The sequence below is a fragment of the Diceros bicornis genome, chromosome 16, assembly GCF_020826845.1.
Source record: "Diceros bicornis minor isolate mBicDic1 chromosome 16, mDicBic1.mat.cur, whole genome shotgun sequence".
In the NCBI taxonomy this organism is placed as follows: Eukaryota; Metazoa; Chordata; class Mammalia; order Perissodactyla; family Rhinocerotidae; genus Diceros; species Diceros bicornis.
This window is the reverse complement of record NC_080755.1, coordinates 49,725,127-49,745,397: the sequence shown is the minus strand read 5'-3', so window position 1 is coordinate 49,745,397 and position 20,271 is coordinate 49,725,127. Positions and strand designations below refer to the sequence as shown.

The window sequence follows — 20,271 nt, the reverse complement described above, 5'->3', positions numbered from 1 at the left end:
AATGGATTGGATATGGGAGATGAGATCATCAATATGTGGCTGCTTAATTCACTCCAAATCTCTTCCCAGAATGCAAAATAGATACATTAGCTCCCCGTTAATGAGGTTAGCTCTCTAAAAAGGCAGGCAGTGATTTAACAAAGGCACCTAATCATTATCTTACTCATCTCGTGGGTCTGTTCTGATTATTCCATTACTCTACCTGATACAATCCAAAAGTCAGACGAATCCCCAGCATTAAATGAGGAGGTTTGAGAATTGTTTTAAATGAATAATTGACACGAACTATAATGATAATCAGAATCTTTATTAGAAGTCTACTTAAAAATCCAAACATTTTGTGTTAGGATTTCATTTATTAGGTGGCAATAGTTACATTTAATTGCAACTAAGGAAGATTTCCCAGATCATCTGCCTCTAACTTTGGCACTGCTAATGTCTTCTGAGCTGTGTTATTTAAGTTAGTCATATGGTTTTCTATAAGTGGATACAGAAAGAGACCTTTTTTTTGGCATTTGACACACAGGATTGATTTTCCATCTTCCTTGGTTCTTTATTTCTACTCCTTCGTGTGTTAAAAATGAGAGGAAGACATAGTTCCGGGACGACCGTCCATGTGTTACCCTTTGAAAGCTGGCAGTTAAGACCCTTAAGTAGATCCAGCTTAAAAAAATAAGTCATTGCAATTCAAATTATTTTGTTTTCTCATACTTGGAGTTTCTATTACTTTTAACATTATTAACATTTTAAAAAACTAGGTTAGCACTATTCATTCATTTGCTCAGTAAGCATTTAGTAAGCGTCAGCTACATGCTGAGCACTGGAAATGCCAAGGGGACCTCAAGGGGCTTGGAGGAGACAGTCAGTCGGTCAAGGATTAGAGGACAGTATGAGAAGAGGCTGTGGGAGAGAGAATGAGAATGTGTAGACATGGAGAGGGCACTCACAGCCAGTAACACGGCACGGAGGCGTGTAAAGATAAGGCCAGTCAGTGGTGGGCAGGTTGGGTCATAAGCCATGCTAAAAAGGTTTTAACTGACACTGAAAGTTATAAGAAGGCCAATGAAGAATTTTTGTTTAAGCAGAAGAATTACATGTTCAGGTTTGCTTTTCAGAACTATTACATACGGAGCATACATGTGGGGCATCAGAGAATGGACCGGAGGGAGGGGCAAAATAGGAACTAGAGAGACCCTTAGAATGCCACAGGCAAGAAATCAGCAGAGCCTGAACGAGGGAAGGGTACAGATGAGGAAATAATGAGATTGAGTCAAGAGGATATGGTGACCAGCTGAATACGTGAGTCTGGACATGAGGAGAAAGAGGGAAGATTCAAAGATGACTCCCAAAGTTCAGGCTGGAAGGAATGGTGGTGCCACTGAATAGACCAGAGCAGATGTGAGGGTTGAGGAGGAGGAAATGGCTTTACTTCAGGGACCTATGGGCCCTTCAGGAGAAGCGGTTGAGGAGACGGTCAAACCAGGGGCAATCTGGAGGGTGGAAGAAAGGCGTGGACTGGAGACAAGAGGCTGGTGGTGAGCAGCACGAAGACGGCTGTAGTTGGAGCCACAGGTGTGGACGAGGCCATCCAGGTAGTGCGGGCGGGACGAGAAAAGAAGCAGGCAGAGGATGGCTGGCTGAGGAACAGCTGCATCGTGGGGCCAGAAGCAGCAGTCCTTCAAGGAGACAGAAAATAAAGTGGCAAGAGCCGTGGAAGAAGGAAGGAAGAGCGCAGGACATCGTGACTCGCAGGCGTTTCAGGGGGGAGTGAGCAGTCAGGATCCAACACAGCAGAGGAAGGAAGCAGACAAGGACTGGAAAACATCGGGTGCACTTAGTCTTGGGGAGGCCGGGTACCGCCCTGGGGGGAGGGGCTGCAGAAAAGATGTCCCTCCCCTAGCTCATGACAAGACTCCTACACAGGAGAACAGTGCCCCAATGAGGGATTTTTAGGCATGAAGCACAATAGGGAGCAAAAAGAAAAATGGGGGAGGGGCAAAATGAGATTTTTAATGGACTCACTGATCATTTACATTAAGTCATGAGGCCTCTCTCATCCCCGGTGCCTGAAGCTCTATGAACCTTACACCCAACCAACCAGGAAGGAAAACAGAGATTCCCCAAGTCCCACCCACTCCCAGGACTCACACTGGTGACTGTTTCCTGGCTCGAGCATATGTAACAAGTAATTTTGATATCTATGTGATCACTTTCTTGTTCAACACTGTTTGTTCCCAGTTGTCATTAATTCCTTTACATCTAGTGCCATCAGCTTGTTCAGATAATACTTTGAGACCACCTAAGAAGCACTGTTATCACCGGGAGACAAATCAACCAAAGGTTTCAGGTTTAAGACAAACACATCCTATGGAACTTTAGAATGATGAAGAAAATTCCAAGCAGGCAAATTTATCTTTGAAATTGACCTTTATGATTAATCCAGTCTTGATGACAGTGTGGATGCAAAGCAAAAAGAAATATTAGAATGTTAGAAAAACCCAAGACCAATTTCATCACAACAGAACAATTAAACAGAGAGAAAAACCCAAGGGCCCCCAAACATCACCTACTCCTGGTCCTGTATTTACACTGCCAAGTAAAAACACTATTATTTTTTGTTTTGTGTGAGGAAGATCAGCTCTGAGCTAACATCCATGCCAATCCTCCTCTTTTTGCTGAAGAAGACTGGCCCTGGGCTAACATCCATGACCATCTTCCTCTACTTTATATGGGACGCTGCCACAGCATGGCTTGACAAGTGGTGCCTCGGTGCACGTCCGGGATCCGAATCCGGGCTGTCAGCAGCGGAGCACGCGCACTTAATCGCTACGCCACGGGGCCAGCCCCAACACGCTATTTTTTGAAGTATCTAAATTCTAAAACCAAGATACAAACATTCATGTTCAGATTTGCTTTAGATTAAAAGTGAGTCCTACTTTACACCCCGGGCGCCTTAGAATTTCTGTAACTTTGCAGAAGAGAGAAGGGGTTCTAACTGAGACTCAGCTTCCTGGCATGACAATAATGTGCTGATACACTGAGATGATAATTCACATCTAAAGAGCCTGGTGGTGGTTAATTGTCCAGCAAAGTTGTGTTAACAGCCTGTGAAGAAACAACTCTTTGGAAGTCAAACAGAAGCTCCCGAGGTTACCCACACATACCTGTCCAAAGTTTTCTTCATCAATACAGAACATGAGGTCCAGTTCAGTAGGATCATTTTCTAAGATCCATTTCAAAGAGTTGTAATATTCACTATCCTGCAGAAATGACAGAGAAGTTAAAATTAAGCAATCTTTCCCAAAATACAAACTCGTCTGACTTCTTTATTTTTTTTATTTTTATTTATTTATTTTTTGTGAGGAAGATCAGCCCTGAGCTAACATCCATGCTAATCCTCCTCTTTTTGCTGAGGAAGACTGGCTCTGAGCTAACATCTATTGCCAATCTTCCTCCTTTTTTTTTACCCCCAAAGCCTCAGCAGATAGTTGTATGTCATAGTTGCACATCCTTCTAGTTGCTGTATGTGGGATGTGGCCTCAGCACGGCTGGAGGAGCGGTGCGTCGGTGTGCGCCCGGGATCCGAACCCAGGCTGCCAGCAGCAGAGCTCATGCACTTAACCGCTAAGCCACGGGGCCGGCCCATCGTCTGATTTCTTTAAATAATTAAGTCCTTCTAATGTAATTCCATTCAGAATGCTCTAGAATTACACTAGTCACTAATAGACTGCTTCCTGCTCTATCCCAAACCTACTCTCCCCCTTTAATTTAAAATACAACCAAAACAACGTTTTGGTAGTAACAGAGGTTTGTAGTTGAATCCTGTCCTCTGCAAAGTGCAGAGGAAGCAATCCGCTCTGGATGGTGGCCATGAAATTATAAAACCGAACATGTAGAGATTAATATACTTCCCATCTTTTGAGAGTAAAAATACCAGATAAATAGGGGATAGAAAACGTTCTCACTAAATACCAAGGGTTTTAAGTTACACCCTTGCCTGTGCTTCCAGGGCTCTCTGCACATCACTGTAGGCAAACAGGAAGGCTGCTCTGGTGTCGGAACTCAGAACACAAGCCACAGGGCCTGGGCTCCTCTCTCTCAGGGCAGGCCCAGGGGCGCTAACGCTGGGGACCTGACAGGCTCGGAGAAGGCAAAGCAGAATGTGTGCACCAACTGTCCAGATGAGGTATAAAATTAACTTAGACTTGAAGAGAAATTTTCATGTTCCTAGCTTCCTCATTATATAGTAATACAAGCATAAAGCATAAGATAAAGGGGAAAGCTGAAAAGATATTTGAGACTGGTACTGTGGATATGCAGAGCAATCCAACCATGGAAAAACCAGCTGAGTGGATCTGAGTGCACTGCTAGTGCCCTCCTCTGCTTTCGCACAAAGATGATGAGCAGAACCAGCGAGCAATGCTGGTAAGTAACGAGAATATGGCTCATCTACCAAACTACACGAGACACAGTCACCATCACAGCAAGGCCAAGAGTACGCAGATGCTTTTTGACCCAAGCGACAGAACGTGAAAACAGAGCTGCAAATACCCCAAATGGACAATGATGCTTCCCGATGGCCCTGGGTGTGAGCGTGCTGGCACTTGGGCAAATACCTACACCCTCGGAGGTGGATGGTGGGGGTGCAGGTCAATTAAAAGAAAAACAGAAGCAAAAAGTATATTATGAAAAGAGTGTCAATTTTTGTTTTTATAAAAAATCCTTTCAACTCTGAAATGGTCAGCTTGGACAAAATGAATAAGTTAAATGAAACATGAAAACCCAGACCATTTTTCAGAGAACTTCTCACAGCATCCCTTTTCTAACTCGTTTCATCCTCTCCTATATTGTAGTAGTTGCTTACTCTCCTGTGTCTATGACGACTGCCAATACTCTTCCCTTTATCTACTGTTTTGGCCTGTGCCCCTGCCATTTCTTGAGGTCAGAAAACAGAGGGACAGCAGATGAATTTCTAAACATTCAGCATTAGCTGTTTTATGTGGAAAACAAGAGCTGCAATAAGGTCTCCAGATGAGCTTTGGATTTAATTTGGTCAAACGAGTCCTGGGTACGCAGAGGTAACTGAGATCTGGGTGTATCCATCCCAAGTACCATGATTCTAGGAAATGTGAACAATGATTTTCTTATTAGAAAGACTAGAGAGATCAATTAACTTCTTGAACAATTAAACGTTCCCTGTTGTTCATATTGAATTATAACACCCACAAAAATCTCTGTGATTATAACATGGTCTCAGTGACCTTTCTGTAAGATGCCCATGGGAGTGATCTGTGTTTACTCACCACGGATTCCATGTCATTCAGAGTTATCTGTTTTCCCAACATCATTTTGTAAAATGGTCTAATGAAGAAACCTAAAATATGGTGAAAACTGGGTTAGTTTAAAATCTTTGATTATTGCTGTGCATCAGAAATGAAATAAAAGATTAACCTGCCTTCAATCTGTGTGAGGGACCAGAAAAGAACAATTAAAGACCTTCTATAGTAATCTCTATCAAGTGGCCGAGGGTCGGTTTGGGGGAGGGGGTTAATGCAAATTTCACCTGCATTTCAGTATCACTGCTTAGGTAGCGATGGGGAGAAAAAACAGGAAAGGGACAAGATGGAACTGAGGGAGAGCACTGAGAAGGCTGTGCAGTCTTCCAGGGCAGGGGTGATGAAGGCCTGAGTGAGGCAGTGGCTGTGAGGATGACTCCACCACCACACAGGTGTCCCGCAGGCGAGGCCAAAGGCAAGTCTGCATCACATGCCTCCTCACATGAGGCACTGGGATCCCAGGCTCAGCCCTTCTCCTCCTCCTCCACCCTCACCCCCTCCAGGATCTAATCAGACCAATCCTCTGCACCATATTCCCACTCCCACTGGCTCAGTGTGGCCCTAAGGCCGCAGGCTCAAATGCCTTCCATGTCTAGGGAGGGAAAAAGGATGACACCAATAAAAGTGGGCCGATGTGCAGTGTGTACGCTGTGCTTCCAGGAGCATCCACATTTTTAAGAAATTGAAGACGCTACTGACCACACATATCTGTGGGTAATTCCTGATGTACATCAATACCATCTTTTGCAGCAGTCTCCTAGACTCCCCCATTTGTTCCTGCTTCTCTCCATTACTCCCTCCATGGAGCCTTGACAAGGCCAGTCCTTGCTTTTCTGAAATGATCCCAGCTTCTAAATGCTCAAATCCTACCCCACCCTCCAGGTGTGGCTAAGCCTGGTAAAGCCGCCCCGACCCTCCAGCCAAACCAGTTTCTCCTCTAACCACTTCACGTGCTCCCTTCTGCTTGGACTCTATCACTGTGATTCTTCTGTTTTTTTCCCCACTAGAATACAAGTTTATTGAGATCAGGATCCTCTCTTATACTTCTCTGTGTTTCCCCACAGCAACTACGAATGGCTTCTCACTTGGCAGAAGGTAAATAAACTGACCTTCTAAGAGGGTTGAAGTAAATTTAAACAGCCTGAAATAATCTATGGCATGATTCCAATGTTGCAAATTAAAATATATTCACACTCTATACATATATAGAAAGAGCGAGTGCAGTTTCCTTCTAATCAGAAAAAAGTGTTTACTTCCTCTACCAAATATAAAATATTGAAATCACAGGATCAAAATCAGCTAGCAATTACCAGTAAAAATACATTAAAGGAAAAAGTACAGAGGGTACATCAATTATTTATTGGAATAGCTAAGGTTCCATAAACACAATTAACATAATTCCCCTGGAAATCTCTCTCTACAGTAACTTCAGTGTCAACCTCAAATCTTACTGTCTTCCATCCTCAACCATTTCACCCCCCAATTCTTCAAAAATATTTCTGATTCTCTTTCCTCACTGATGATTTCTGCAGTGTTCTCCTAAGGGCACTACTTTTGAAATGACCAAATCCATAAGAAGTCTCTATTATAAGTCTATAGATACAGCCAGGAAGGGGGTTTGACTTCTAACTTCCAAGGTACCTTGAAATTATTCCGTGACTTCTATGTTCTAAATAATAATGAGATTATTCTGTACCATCTGTTTCAGCAGTGATCCCAGGGTCAAGGGCTTAGGTGAGTTACAACACTGATTTGAAATTATTTACAGTCGCTTGACATTCAAAAAAATATTAATTTGGGGACAAATGGAACAATGGCAGGACACTGGACGGATTAGACCATTTTAATTAACTTTTCAATTAGCTTTTCCATCTGTCACCAAATCTAGCTCTCGCTAAAGAAAGGTTATTCTGGAAAACACAGAAAAATGCACAAACACAGAATGCTCTGTGCTTACACATTTTTTTTTTTTTAATTCTAAACTGTGTGTAGATCCTATGTCTTCAGTACTCAAATTAAGATGACACCAGGGAAAAGCACCTCCATTATGGGCAAAACATAAACATAATTTACTGAATTATAAAGAACCAATGAAGCTTCTGCTTAAAATCTTGATGTGAAAGATAAGACACCTAATAAGGAACCACAAACAGCACTGTCCTATTTTTAGTATTTCAAGACTTTTTAATAACTTACCATCTAAAAGCTTCCCATGAAATACTGCCAGACCAGCAACTCTTCCGATAAAAGTGAAATAGGATAAATGATCTTCATTACAGAGGCCTGAATTGGGATTGATCTGAAGTGTGTAGTTGTCCCTTTTGGGGAGGAAGAAAGAAAAAGCCCAATCATACTTTTAAATGAGAAATGCAAGAATCTAAATTTGTCACCAGTCATTAAACTTTTACAGCACACTTGCGAACATTCTGTACCTGACAGGAAAAGGCGTAGGTTACAGAATGTGGCCTGCTGTTTAGTGACCAGACCTTTGTGATCAAGACTGAGGTCTAAGAGAGCTGGTGCATAGGCCCTTTATAAGTCAAACCGTAACAAACTCTTGATATCTGACTACTTTTGATCTACAAAAATGTTAATTTCATATGGTTCAGCGAAATATCTGAGGAAGATGAGAAATCCCATGTAACAGAGGGACTACGCATGGATTCCCAACGACGTGAGTACTTTAGGCTGTCTCTGTGAGGAAGAGGGTTAATGCATTTGAGAGGCTTTCGGTTTGGGGATTAAAATTTTTCCTGTGGGCCCAACCCTTGGTCTGACCACTGCTCTGCCTGAAAGGCCCCAAGAGCACTGGTAGCAGGATATGGCTCTCTCAACACACAAACCTCAAAATGTTTACATGTACCTAATCATCCTTCTTTGGTCTCAAAATCTTGAGGATCAGTGGTTTTCAAATCGGGTCCCATGGAGATTCCTCGAGGGGAATTGAGAGGTAAGGACCTCGTCTCCCTACCCTGCCCTCCGCTTTAACGGTCTTATCAATTTCACATAGCAGGCTTTCTCATGGGACTCGGTAACGAGGACGACAAACAAAATAGGAAATTCTTGGCTAGAGCAATTGAGAAGGATACTGAAGCTGCCTTCCAAATGACCCCCCGAGGAGACTGGCACCAGGTGGAAGATGTGTGAGAATCCATGTCCCCTTAGAGCACAGCTGCCTTTCAGCAAGGTCAACAACGATTCTACTGGGAGCTGAGGTCCAGCCTAAGCCTTTGGAGACTCCACAGCCTGGAAGAGGAATGGCTGACCTCGTAAGTAGCCAATGTTTGATTCCCAAGAAAGCAATAGAATCTGCCTCAGTTTCCACCCTTGGCAATAATGAAATCCTAATGCAAGGGGGCATCTGGCTCTTCCCTTAACAGGACCAGGACATGGTCCTTTGGATCCTGAAGAATGGGTCCTCCAAGTTCTCATAATTTCCCTTTAAGTAGTATAACTTTAGAAACTATTCTTGTTCATAAGATGATGACGACTTTCTGAATTCTAACATTGACAAATTCTCCTGACTTAATGTTACAAATGAAAATTGCCTCTTGTTCCTTACCATAAGTACCAACACATTTTCAATTTCAATTACATGAACCCAACAGACAAGAGAAGAATCATTTTTAGGTGTTGACAGAGTGCATTCTTTCACCACATAGAGTCAGAGCCTGTTCTAGACTTATGGGTGGGAGGTAGGGACTAAAATCAGCAGTGTTAATTCATCTCAAATGAGTGAGTCGCTTACTCTTTCACTAACTTTAAATTCATTAAGAATAAAACCGTTTCAGTGGGGGAACACGTTCTGAATGCACTCCACATACTTACGTGGCAGAGTACTCGAACAGACCGTAGTAGGGGTTGAACATCTCTTTGGACAGTAGGAAGAACCATTCTCTGGCCACACCCCCATAGTCCAGACCTTTCTCTGATTCAAATTCAATCCACAGTCTAGCTTTTAGGACATCTGGTCTTTTCACTGACATGATTCTCCGATAGGACTCTTCGAAAATGTTATTTCTGTGAAGTTTCATTTCAAACCTATTCGGAATATCAGCCTACACAGAAGAAAAAAAAGAAGCACATAAGCATACAGTAAATATACACCTTAATCCCTAAAAGAAAAAACAACAAAGAGTAGAAATGACGGTAGTCTTCAAATAAACAAGCAGTGACAAATGGTCTCAACTGAGATTCTCTCCTTCAGGGATTTCTCTTCACGCAGACAGAAAGCCTCGCTATGTCAGGATGACACAAAGAGCATCCACCAGCAGCTGTCAGACTGAGCCAGCGACATATGCTGCAGAAGAAACTCTTCGAGGAGAAGAGATCATTTCCCCCGCTTTTATAAACAACTGTGGGGCATTTACCAACCTCTGGCAACTGAAATATGGTCAATTCTATTGTTTCTGTCCAAGAAAAGGACTTCAGAGTTCCTGTAATCAAAACCCATCAATAACTCCCACCTGGCCGGGCTGGGAGCATTCTCAACTCTGGGAGGGACTCCAGCTGGTAGATGTGACCCATGATGCCTACAAGCTACTTGTGTTGCCATGGGGAGTGGGACCCTGACAGTGATGCCAAGTTGTGGGAAAGCACCCCCAAGGCCACAGTTTATACACATGAAAATAAAAAATGTTGAGTAACTGCTTCCCGGAAAAATTAGGTCAGCAGCAGACTTGCTATGAAAATGGATTTGCAGAGTCAGTTTCCAGGCAGAGGACACCACAGTGAAAGCGCCTCCGAGCGAGACAGGGTGATATCCACAAAGTCATCACCTGTTACTGGGGGAAATACAGTGATTCACAAGGACACACTATGGAATTTTATGTGTTCAAATTTGAGTCATTTTAAAAGTGTTTATCCAAGAGCTACCTGAATCAGGCTGTTGGGAGAGAGAAGGGAATCCCTAAGTGGGAGCTCCCCGAGGCAGAGACTATGTCTCACACATCTTTGCATTCCCAGGACCCTGTCCATAGCAGATGCTCAGAAAATGAGGCATGGATTGAGGGAATGGAGCGGCGAGAGATGGTGATGGAGCACAGCCCAACCGGGATGATCCGAGTTGTGGCCGATAATCTCTCTTCCTCAATGAGAAGGAGCCAAGAAATGGTGACTGGTGCAACAACAGGGAACACACAAAGTGAGGAGAAAACAGGCAAAACCTACACCGGAGAGGTGAAATCAGAAAGTAAAACAGAAGACATAATGTTGAAGAATGTGGGAAGATGTGTCAGTAGGAAATATAACACCATAATTTTAAAACACTGCCTGTAAAAAGCCTTTTGGGTTTCTCAGTTTGGTAAAAATTGTTCAGATAGGGTTTCCCAGTGAGAATTTTAATCCAAAAATTACACTTGGTCTTAATACACCAAATATTATAATTAAATATTATAAATATATTTACATTATAAATATTAATATTTATAATTAAACTGTACTTTTCAACTTAAAGGAAAGGATTTGAACATTTTTCTAATAAGTATTTAGGTTTTACCAAATATGATAACCACAAGCAATTGATAGGCTTCTCCAGATTTTTTTTTACTAGGTCCTGAATTATTTTATATCCCATAAAAATCGTCTCTATCTTTTTATGTATTACATATGAAATTACCCTTTGGGTGATTTCATATGTAATACTAAGTTATCTTCACTTACCATTTCTGTTAAAAAGAAAATTCAGGTTGAAGATCCAGCTGGATCAGTGCAGTGGAAAAAGGAAGGTAACATCTTAGTAGACACACAAAAGGAACAAACCAGCTGTTCTCACGGAAGTTAACTGGTAACTTACAAACGACTAAAACTGCATTTTTGGAAGATGAGTTACTCACAGGTTTCTTTAATTTCTTCCTAAAGTAGTCATATTTCTGCTTAAATTCTCTGGAGTAAGGAACAGCCTGAAAGATAAATTTATAAATATAGATAATGTAACCAACACACTTGAAATTTTATGTATACTGAGCCAAGATTCAGAGAATTTCATGAATCATAAACTTTAAAATTCTGACTCTCCATATGATTAGTGAAATTTACATAATGTCTACATAGCACATGGGAAAGTTCTAGAAATGATTAAGGCTAATCAGCACTGAATAGGGCTTTTGTCCCTGCAAACAACTCTATTGATATTCAAGCAATCATTCAGGGATATCCTCCATAAACTAAATACACTTTCCAAGTGACTTTTGTCTGAATATGAGTCAGGGTGTAATCTTTTTTTGCTGTAGGTTAGGTAAGAGTTATTGGCTATGATACTTTAACACACAACCCAAAATGACCTACACTATCATTTTGAAAAGACTAATCATGCTTTAAAAGTCTTTGGGAGGAAATATAATGAGCAGAAAGCCAAGTGAATTGATACTCTTGCAAGGAACATAAAATCAGGTAGACGGCATTCTGGAAGAGTCCTCCATTTACGAGTCAGAAGGTTTGCCCCTTACTATTTAGTGGTCTTGGGCAAGGATTTCTTTAAATCTGGAATGCCTTATCTAGGAAGTAGAGTGACGGTACCACAGGAGTGGGCTCAGTAACCAAGCTATCATTATTCAAAAGTTCTGGAATCTCTTCAGGCAAAGTGGTAACATTTTAACGTAGTCATTTAAATATTCTTTACTTGCTGTGCTGTAAAGCAGCTTACAATATCCAAGTGCCACAGCCCTGACTTCAGGAATTGAAAAGGCTTACAATTTTTTTTATGAAGCAGAAAGGACTGGCTTTTGCATATACATGGACATAACTGTGACAGCTTCACACTCAGAACAACTCATTGCCTTTTATCAAATAGCATGAATTTGGGCAAGAATATTCTGCTGATATCATTTTGGGCTAAGTTAATAAAATATACTGAACCTTAGTAAAGTGTCTCCAGACTCCAAACCTTACACCTTTACCATGCTTATTCCTGACCAGGAAGAGGAGAAATGAAGAACAAAAGCCTCCCTCCTTCATACTGTTTTAAGACACAATCACCTGAATAATAACTAAGCCAAAGCAAAAACAAAGAACCACTCCTAGAGAAAACAATGATCATCTCAGCGTTCTGCTCAGTAATTCAACAGCAATAAAGACATCATGTCACTATCTCTTAAGAACACTCTAAAGAAAATTTATACTATCTTACGGTCTGTTCTTAGTTTTTAAGCCAGTCTTGATTTGATTTTCCACTCAACATTAGATTTGACCTCATGTCTTTTTATTTTGGGCAGCGTTTAGTCTGATGAAATCATGTATGAATTCTGATTTTAGAAAAATGTAGAAATTTTGTCAATATCTGGACAATCACTAAAATAGGGAAAAGGATACAAAGTTGTATAAAGACATGATCATGCTTTTTTGCTCTACCAACACTGTATCCCATAATAAAGATTTTTCTATCTGGTCTATTCACTGATTCTTTGGTGGTTCATTCACTGATTCATTCAACAGGTATTTCTTGAGCACCTACTCTGTGCCAGGCATTTTAGGTGCTAGAGAAATAATGGTACATCAACCAAAGATTTCTTTCCCTGTTCCCTCTGGAGCTTAGAAGCTATTGTGAGCAACACGCGATAACAAAGAAATGAATAAATTGTGGTAACGCTATGAGGGAAAAATGACAGAGAGTTCCGACGAGGCTATTTTATATGAGTAGTTAGGGAAGGCAGCTCTGAGAAAGGGAATCTGAGCAGAAATCAGAGTGACAGGAGGGAACACACCATGACAAGAACAGTGGGTGCCAAGTCTCAAGAAGGTAAGGGTTTGGCTGATGTTCTCAGCTATGATTAACTGTGATAGAGGGAAAGTCAGCTGAAAAAAATTCCTTCCTTTCACTATCTCACACCAGCTGTAAAAGACCTGACTTCTAGGGTAGACCCTATTGCCAGCTGGCTCTGTGACATAACCTCACTACGGAATTTCATCACAGTTAAGCAGAAAGATTTGACTACGTGAACTTTAAGGATCTTCCATTTTCAAAAACCTGTGATTCCCAGCAATTATTTTTTGTTTTTCCTTCCCTCCAAAAACGTTGAAAAAAGCCTTAAACATTCACCCTTGTGAATGCAAGTTCAATAGTCTTAAATAACAAATTTCCCAAAAAATATATTTCAAAATGTTTCCCCCAGCCTGCGATATCTCTTCCCTCGTCTGACCTGTAACCTGGCAGGTGCTGACTATGTGTGGCTGGAAACCAGATGCTGGGACATTTCTGGTCCTTCTTCTCCTGGGGAAGGATGGATGACAGCTGAAAAATCACTGTCCTCCTCCAATACTTATCGTTTTCTCTCTAGAGGTAGTTTTTACGATGGAATAAGAAGAGTAGGTTTTTACAGTTCTCAACAATGGACAAAGACATCCATACGGCGCGGCCTCTGAAGAAAATTGCGTGTGTGGTCTATTTCCCGTATTCGACAGGCCGAATTACTTATCCCTTTTGAAAATCTGGCATCTTACTTTCTCACATACAATTTAACTTGTAAAATACGCCTATAAAATGAACATGCCTGCTTTAAAGCTCTTTTGCTCGTTATTAGATATGCTTTCCTTTTTGAACAACATGACAACCTGCCTCACTGTGTCAGCTGGCTCTAAGTGTCTTCACGTCATTCCTGTCCCGCTGAGACTGGAGCTCCTTGGGGAGAAGGGCTCGCCCCTGACATGGAGCATCGGTGAGGCCGGCACACGTGGGGCTCCAGGCCTGATTCTGACGTTTGCTGGAACTTCTGGCAACACCATTAGCTTTCTGAGCTTCTGACAAATTGGGAATAACAACATCTTCCCTACCTTCCTGAGGGCATTGCCATGAGTTTCAAAGCAGCTGATGATAAAGTTCTTGGAAAAGTACAAGGCCTTACACAGCATGAGAGAGAATTCATGGGAGCAGCAAGCACGGACAGCACTTCATCAGTGCTTTTAATGGTGATGTCTGTTACACAGAGCACACACTGACGGACAGGAATGCTGTGCTGAGCTGCCACAGAAAGGGGCCCCTCTCCCTAAGGCGGAGATATTTTTAAAACTTGGGAAAAAGAGAGAGGAACTCTAGGTACCAGAGAAGCAGAAAGATTCAAAACTAGAGAAGTGGGCACCGGACTTAGACACAGGTGCCTGGGCTTGGGTTTTAATCCTCACACAGGGACACGGAACTTGGCCTACAGTCAGTAAGATCTAGGTAGTGAGAACAGAGTTCCCTGCTTAAAACCTACATCTGAAAAGGAGACAAGGAAACTCTACCCACCGGTCCAGGAAAGTTGTAAAGAAGCTTACCTTTTGTCCAGGACCATAAATGGGAGAAAAACATAAAGAAACAGACCTGTAATAAATAGTCCAAGCCTACAGGAAAGTGTGTATGAGGTCGGTAGTTATACTAACTGGGGGTGCATGAACCAAGGTAAGAAGGTAACAGTAAATACAGGTCAGGACTTACAAAAACCCCATAGGAAAAGAAAACAAAGACGAGCACAAACACACTAATTATAAACTGAACTAAGCAATAAACTACGTTGAGGAGAATCTACAGATATAACAAGTAGGAGATTTAATGCCCCTAGGACCAGAGATGATAGAATAATCTGACAGAGGCTGTGAAATAAGTATTTTAAGAATGATCAAAGAGCTACAAATACAAATAAAGACATGAAAGAAAAGAAAAGGACAGAATAACAATAACCAAAAAGATGAAGCAAATTAAAAAAGACCAAATGGAACTTTGAGCAATTAAATATAGTCAGTGAAACAACAGACACAATGCACTGATCAAGAGGAGACTATGAAAAGCTTAAGAAAGAATTAACTGGAAGAGCTGAGCCCACAGTAAGGCAACAAGAAAGAGCTAGAAAATAGGAAAGCTAAGAGAGAAGACAGAATGTGAAGGTGAATCAAGTCCCCAGGAGGAGTTACTGATACAGAAAATCAGAAGGAACAGGAAAGATGCAATATGTGAAGAAATAACTGCTAAGGAATTTTCCAGAAAGGAGTAAAGACAGGGTCCTCATATTGAAGGATCACGAGTTGAAAGCAGAATAAATATAAAGAAATCCACACTTAGATTCGTGATACTAAAACTGCAGAACATCAGAGACACAGAAAAACTCAAAATCACCAGAGAAAACAAGAGGTTTACCCACCAAAAAATGACAATTAAATTGATGACAAACTTCTCCACATCAGTTATGGAGGTCAGAAGACACAAAAGAATATCTCCAAAGTAATGAAGGACAATAATTGTTAACCAAGAATTCTATAATCAGCTAAACTATCATTTCACAGAAAGGTCAAATGACTAAGAGAGTTTACACCACTCTCAGACTCTCACTGAAATTGCTCCTTGAGCAGAGGTTCTCCAACTTGAATGGATATCAGAATCCCTGAGACGGGGTGTTAAAACAGAGCGCTGGGTCCACCCCCAGAGTTGCTGGTTTTCAGTAGGTCTGGGTTGGGACCCTCAAATCTGCATTTCTAACAAGTTTCTGGATGATTCTGACGTTGCTATCTGTAGGCAATGTTTTGAGAACCACGAACTAGAGGTTATACTTAAGAAGAAACCTGGAAAAAAGTAGATGCCAGGACCAATGGTGGACAAAGACATTTGTTTACACATAAGTAAATTAAATGAGCATTGACTGTTGGAAAAAAAAGATAAACTATTAATGACTATTTGGAAAGTTTCAAGACAAGGCAGTTTTAAAATTCCACTGAACAATGGAAAGTGGGAGTGGGAAGAGCCCCCTTCAAGTTACCTAGAATACTATATTATCCAGGAGGACAGCAGAGAGGGATTGATTTTGACATTAAGTATGTTGATTAAAAACTTTAATGTGAGCACTAAAACAAAAATAGAAAATATAACTTCAAAGAAAGTATAGAAAAAGAAAGAAAATAAAGAGTACTCTAGCAATCTAATAGAAGGCAAGAACACAGGAAAAAAACCCAGCTAGTTAAGAGGTAGAAAAGATATATGAGGCAAACACCAATGAAGAGAAAGTGAAGGTAACGACTGACAAAGCCACCAGCACCATGGGAGATCCTGACACAACTCTCTTGGTCAGATATAACAGTCAGGAAAAAAGTAGTGATAGAAACAGATAATTTGAACACCATAGGCTTTATCTAACAGACATATAAAGAACTCTACACCCAACAAAGACAGAAGAAACATTCTTTTCAAACACAAAAAGAACACTTGCAAAAAATGACCAAGCCTCCAAGGAAGTTTCAAATAACTGATAATCAATATTCCATAGACAATATTCTCTGACCACAATGCAATAAAATTAGAAATCAGTAGGAAATGGATAGGCAAAAACCCTTCACACTCAGAAACTAAAAAGCACATTCTAAATAAGTCATAAGTCAAGGAGAGAAGGAAATTGTTATGGCAATTATCAAACATTTAGAACTTTATTGTCACTCTATGTCATAGAGTGACAATAAAGGCCAGATGCCTACACTAAGTTGATAATTACCTAAATACATACGCTCTTATTGAAAGAGATATCACTACTAACAAGGCTCTTTTATTAATAGAAAAAAATGGTGATCTTTCTTTGGGGCAAATCTACCTGGATTTATGATGCTAAATTATTTTCCATAGTAATTAATAAAAACTAACAGTGTTTGAGTGAAGGCAGAAGATCAATAAGTGATAGAAATATCTGAAATGGCTTCAGAATGATCATGTCTCAAGTCCTCTGTCATTTGAAAACAGTATTATTTCTTGAATTTATCTTGTTTCTTATGATATAGAAGGAAAAATACTATTCTAACAACTTATTGTGACTGAATATATCCAAAGGAAGCCATGGTAGTGAGGCACTGTTTGTTCAGCTACATAAAAAGTAGCTGACTGTCTGTTTTAGCCCAGGTATTACTGGGCACTTGGGATTAAACAGCACCAAAGCAGCTGAACAAATCCAACAAATAACTAAAGGGATGTCAGGTCTCAAGGTTTGCATTGTATTATCTTTTAATACGTGGACTTATCTTTGTAATTCAACGTTAACTGAACTGCATCAGATTAAAGCCATGAAATTAGTATTTTAAATATACCTACTGGCCTCTTAGTTCAGCACTCGATATAACAAACTTTACTTCCTTTTGCTCCTCCAGTTTTCGAAAGAGTCCTAAATTTGCAGTCTTCTGCTGATCCCAGTACATTTCCTGTACTCTCAGATTATCTCCTTGCACTCATATAACCATTGCAAAAGACGCTGATGAGTGCGGCCCCATGCTATAGACTCCTCACAGGGGTTTGATCCCAAGTGTCCCTTATTGCGGAAGGACAGCGGGATCCTCACTATTCCCATGAACACAGTGTGCGGCTGTACTTTAAGAGGACACTATACCTAAGGCAGAACTGATTCTTTTTCCACCTGACATATATGAGGAGACCAGGAGAAAGTTAGTGGGTCAGCAGAAATAAAGATTCTTAACTCTGCTAGCTCCAGAAGTTAGCTATAACCTCACCCAAACTTTTACAGATTTTTAGAGCCGGAAGAGATTCAGAATATAGTTTAAATTTGTTAGCATGCATGTATTACCCTTGGCCTAAAGAAATGACAAAACTCTACAAATATAAGGCTTAGTTTGTGTCATATAAAAAGCAAGAGAGGATATTTTGATAGCTATACTTTTAATCTACCCTTTTATAAAGGAGAAAAGAAAACATTTAGTTTTGCTACCATTAGCAAACCATTTTCTTTTCATTTATAATGAAAGGCAAATGCAGCTGTCCGTCACCCGGAAGTTCTGGTAAGGAGATGGGAGTAATGTTAAGCCACTCAACTACACCAGGCCCTCAGTACCAAGGTAAGCAGTAATATATGAGAAATCTGTGTTTAGATGCAACCAAAATATTACACTGAAGAGTCAGAACTTGAGAATACTGACCGGACCAGTAATAGCTGGGTTCTGCAGTCTTGGATCTTCCCACTGAGTAATTTTGCTATCTGAAAATTAATGTTTAAAAAGAAAAAAATCAGAACATTAGTTCAAATCTGTTCTATGTCAAAAATGTTTTATAATTATTTCTGGATTCTTCAAAAGCTGTCCAGTCCCCACCCCGGCCCCAAAGATAATAACTTAGTACTTCAGGGTTAGAAGAGAACTACTGTCTACATGGCAAACCCCCCACATACTGTTTAGTTTTAAAAACACTCAATCAAAAATGCACCACTAAAGAAAAACCATCTATTCACACTGTTTTAGGCAAGCAATCTGCCAAAATTTCAATTATAAACCCCCGTTCTTTCAAGGATTTATAACTTGATCTTGATTTTCATTTAATTGAAAAAAAGGCATAAAAAGCTCAGTCCCCCAAAAGTTACACACACACGATTTTTCTCATTTCAAATATTTTTTTCTTTGCTTATAGCGTTGAAAACTGCTTTCAGGAATCCTACATTGAAAAAAATGAATAATCCATTACATGTGTCATTCATATGCATCCAAAAATCAAAGCAGCTAAGGCAGTCCAGAAAATGAGAATTAGATTCAGCAGCAGAACATTCCAGAGAAAGGTTCCCCTCTTGGCCAAGTTGGCGACAAGTGGTTTTCTTTCTTCCAAATGAGTCAATGTCAATAAGACTGGTTCATGCCACCTGTAACCACTACTCCAATGGTGCAGGTGATCCCACATAACAGCTGCACTGAATCACTTGGGAACTGTGACTGTGCGTAATTAAAAAGACCTTATGGATTACAGTGTGTGTGTGTGTGGGGGGGTGGGGGTGGGGGGGGTAGGGATGGACTCATGAAAGATAAGGGGAGGGCAGACCGGGGGAAGATGGGTTGTCTCTGGAGTTTTAGGAAATCTGAGTTGGTTAAAAAAAAAAAAAAAAGAAAATCACGTGTGTAAGAATATTGATTCTGTTTATTTCCTGTATATGCTATAAGTGGACTGATAAGAATAACTAATAAATTTGGTTTTAGTGACCATACCAGGAATTTTTCAAAGTCTATACCAGATTTTAATCATTTTAGTGAAAGTAGAGGTAAAGTCTTAAACAGAATACAGCTGAGTGAAAACTGCCTTGGACTATAATTGTATCAAGAAGAAAATAAATTAACTACTACCTACACATGAGGACTCCCAAAGCTTCAATCCATATCCAACTTCAAGCTCCATCCTTGATATTTGCACCTGACTTTCCATAGGTACCTCAAACCCAACTCTACCAAAACTGAACCCATAATCTTCCAATACCAAAAACTGTTCATCTATCCTATTTCCGATGAACAGTATCACAACCCAGTCACTGTTCAAAAGGATCTTTTTTTTTTTTTTGTGAGGAAGATCAGCCCTGAGCTAATATCCATGCTAATCCTCCTCTTTTTTGCTGAGGAAGACCGGCTCTGAGCTAACATCTATTGCCAATCCTCCTCCTTTTTTTTTTTCCCCAAAGCCCCAGTAGATAGTTGTATATCATAGTTGCACATCCTTCTAGTTGCTGTATGTGGGACGCGGCCTCAGCATGAATGGAGAAGCGGTGCGTTGGTGTGCGCCCGGGATCCAAACCCCGGGCCACCAGTAGCGGAGTGCGCGCACTTAGCCACTAAGCCACCGGGCCGGCCCCAAAAGGATCTTTCTAAAAAACAAATTTGACCACTGTCACTCCCCTCTGGAAAATCCCTCAGGAGCTCCCTCCTGCCTGCAGCAGCGACCTGCCACTACATGTGGCAAACCCTTTCGGCTGGACCTATGGGTCACGCTGGCCTCCTCGGGACACTGGCCATTTGCAACCCCACCACGTCTCTCTGAATGTGGCACAATCTGCACAGCTTCTACACCTGCACAGGTCTTTTCCCTCCCGGAATCACTCTTCACTGGGCATGGCTGGCCAAAGCTTACTCATCATTTGGGATCCATCTGAAAAGTAACCCATTCCATAAGGCCCTCTCGCAGCATGCTCCAACCCCTGGCGCTCAACCACTTAGCAAGGTGGCAGTTTCTTCC

General features: G+C 41.0%; 1 protein-coding gene across 4 annotated transcripts in view; it reads right to left on the bottom strand.

Annotated features, from left to right (window-relative positions):
• Positions 1-20,271, bottom strand: part of NEDD4L (NEDD4 like E3 ubiquitin protein ligase) — a 332,653-nt gene that overhangs the window by 18,869 nt on the left and 293,513 nt on the right. For all 4 annotated transcript variants that reach the window (XM_058557208.1, XM_058557209.1, XM_058557211.1 and 1 more), the window contains 6 exons: positions 18,207-18,265; positions 11,171-11,236; positions 9,165-9,394; positions 7,533-7,654; positions 5,304-5,374; positions 3,165-3,260 (listed from right to left, as the gene is read on the bottom strand). In XM_058557208.1, coding sequence (XP_058413191.1) covers positions 3,165-3,260; positions 5,304-5,374; positions 7,533-7,654; positions 9,165-9,394; positions 11,171-11,236; positions 18,207-18,265 — 644 coding nt within the window. The remainder of the gene's footprint in view (positions 1-3,164; positions 3,261-5,303; positions 5,375-7,532; positions 7,655-9,164; positions 9,395-11,170; positions 11,237-18,206; positions 18,266-20,271) is intronic.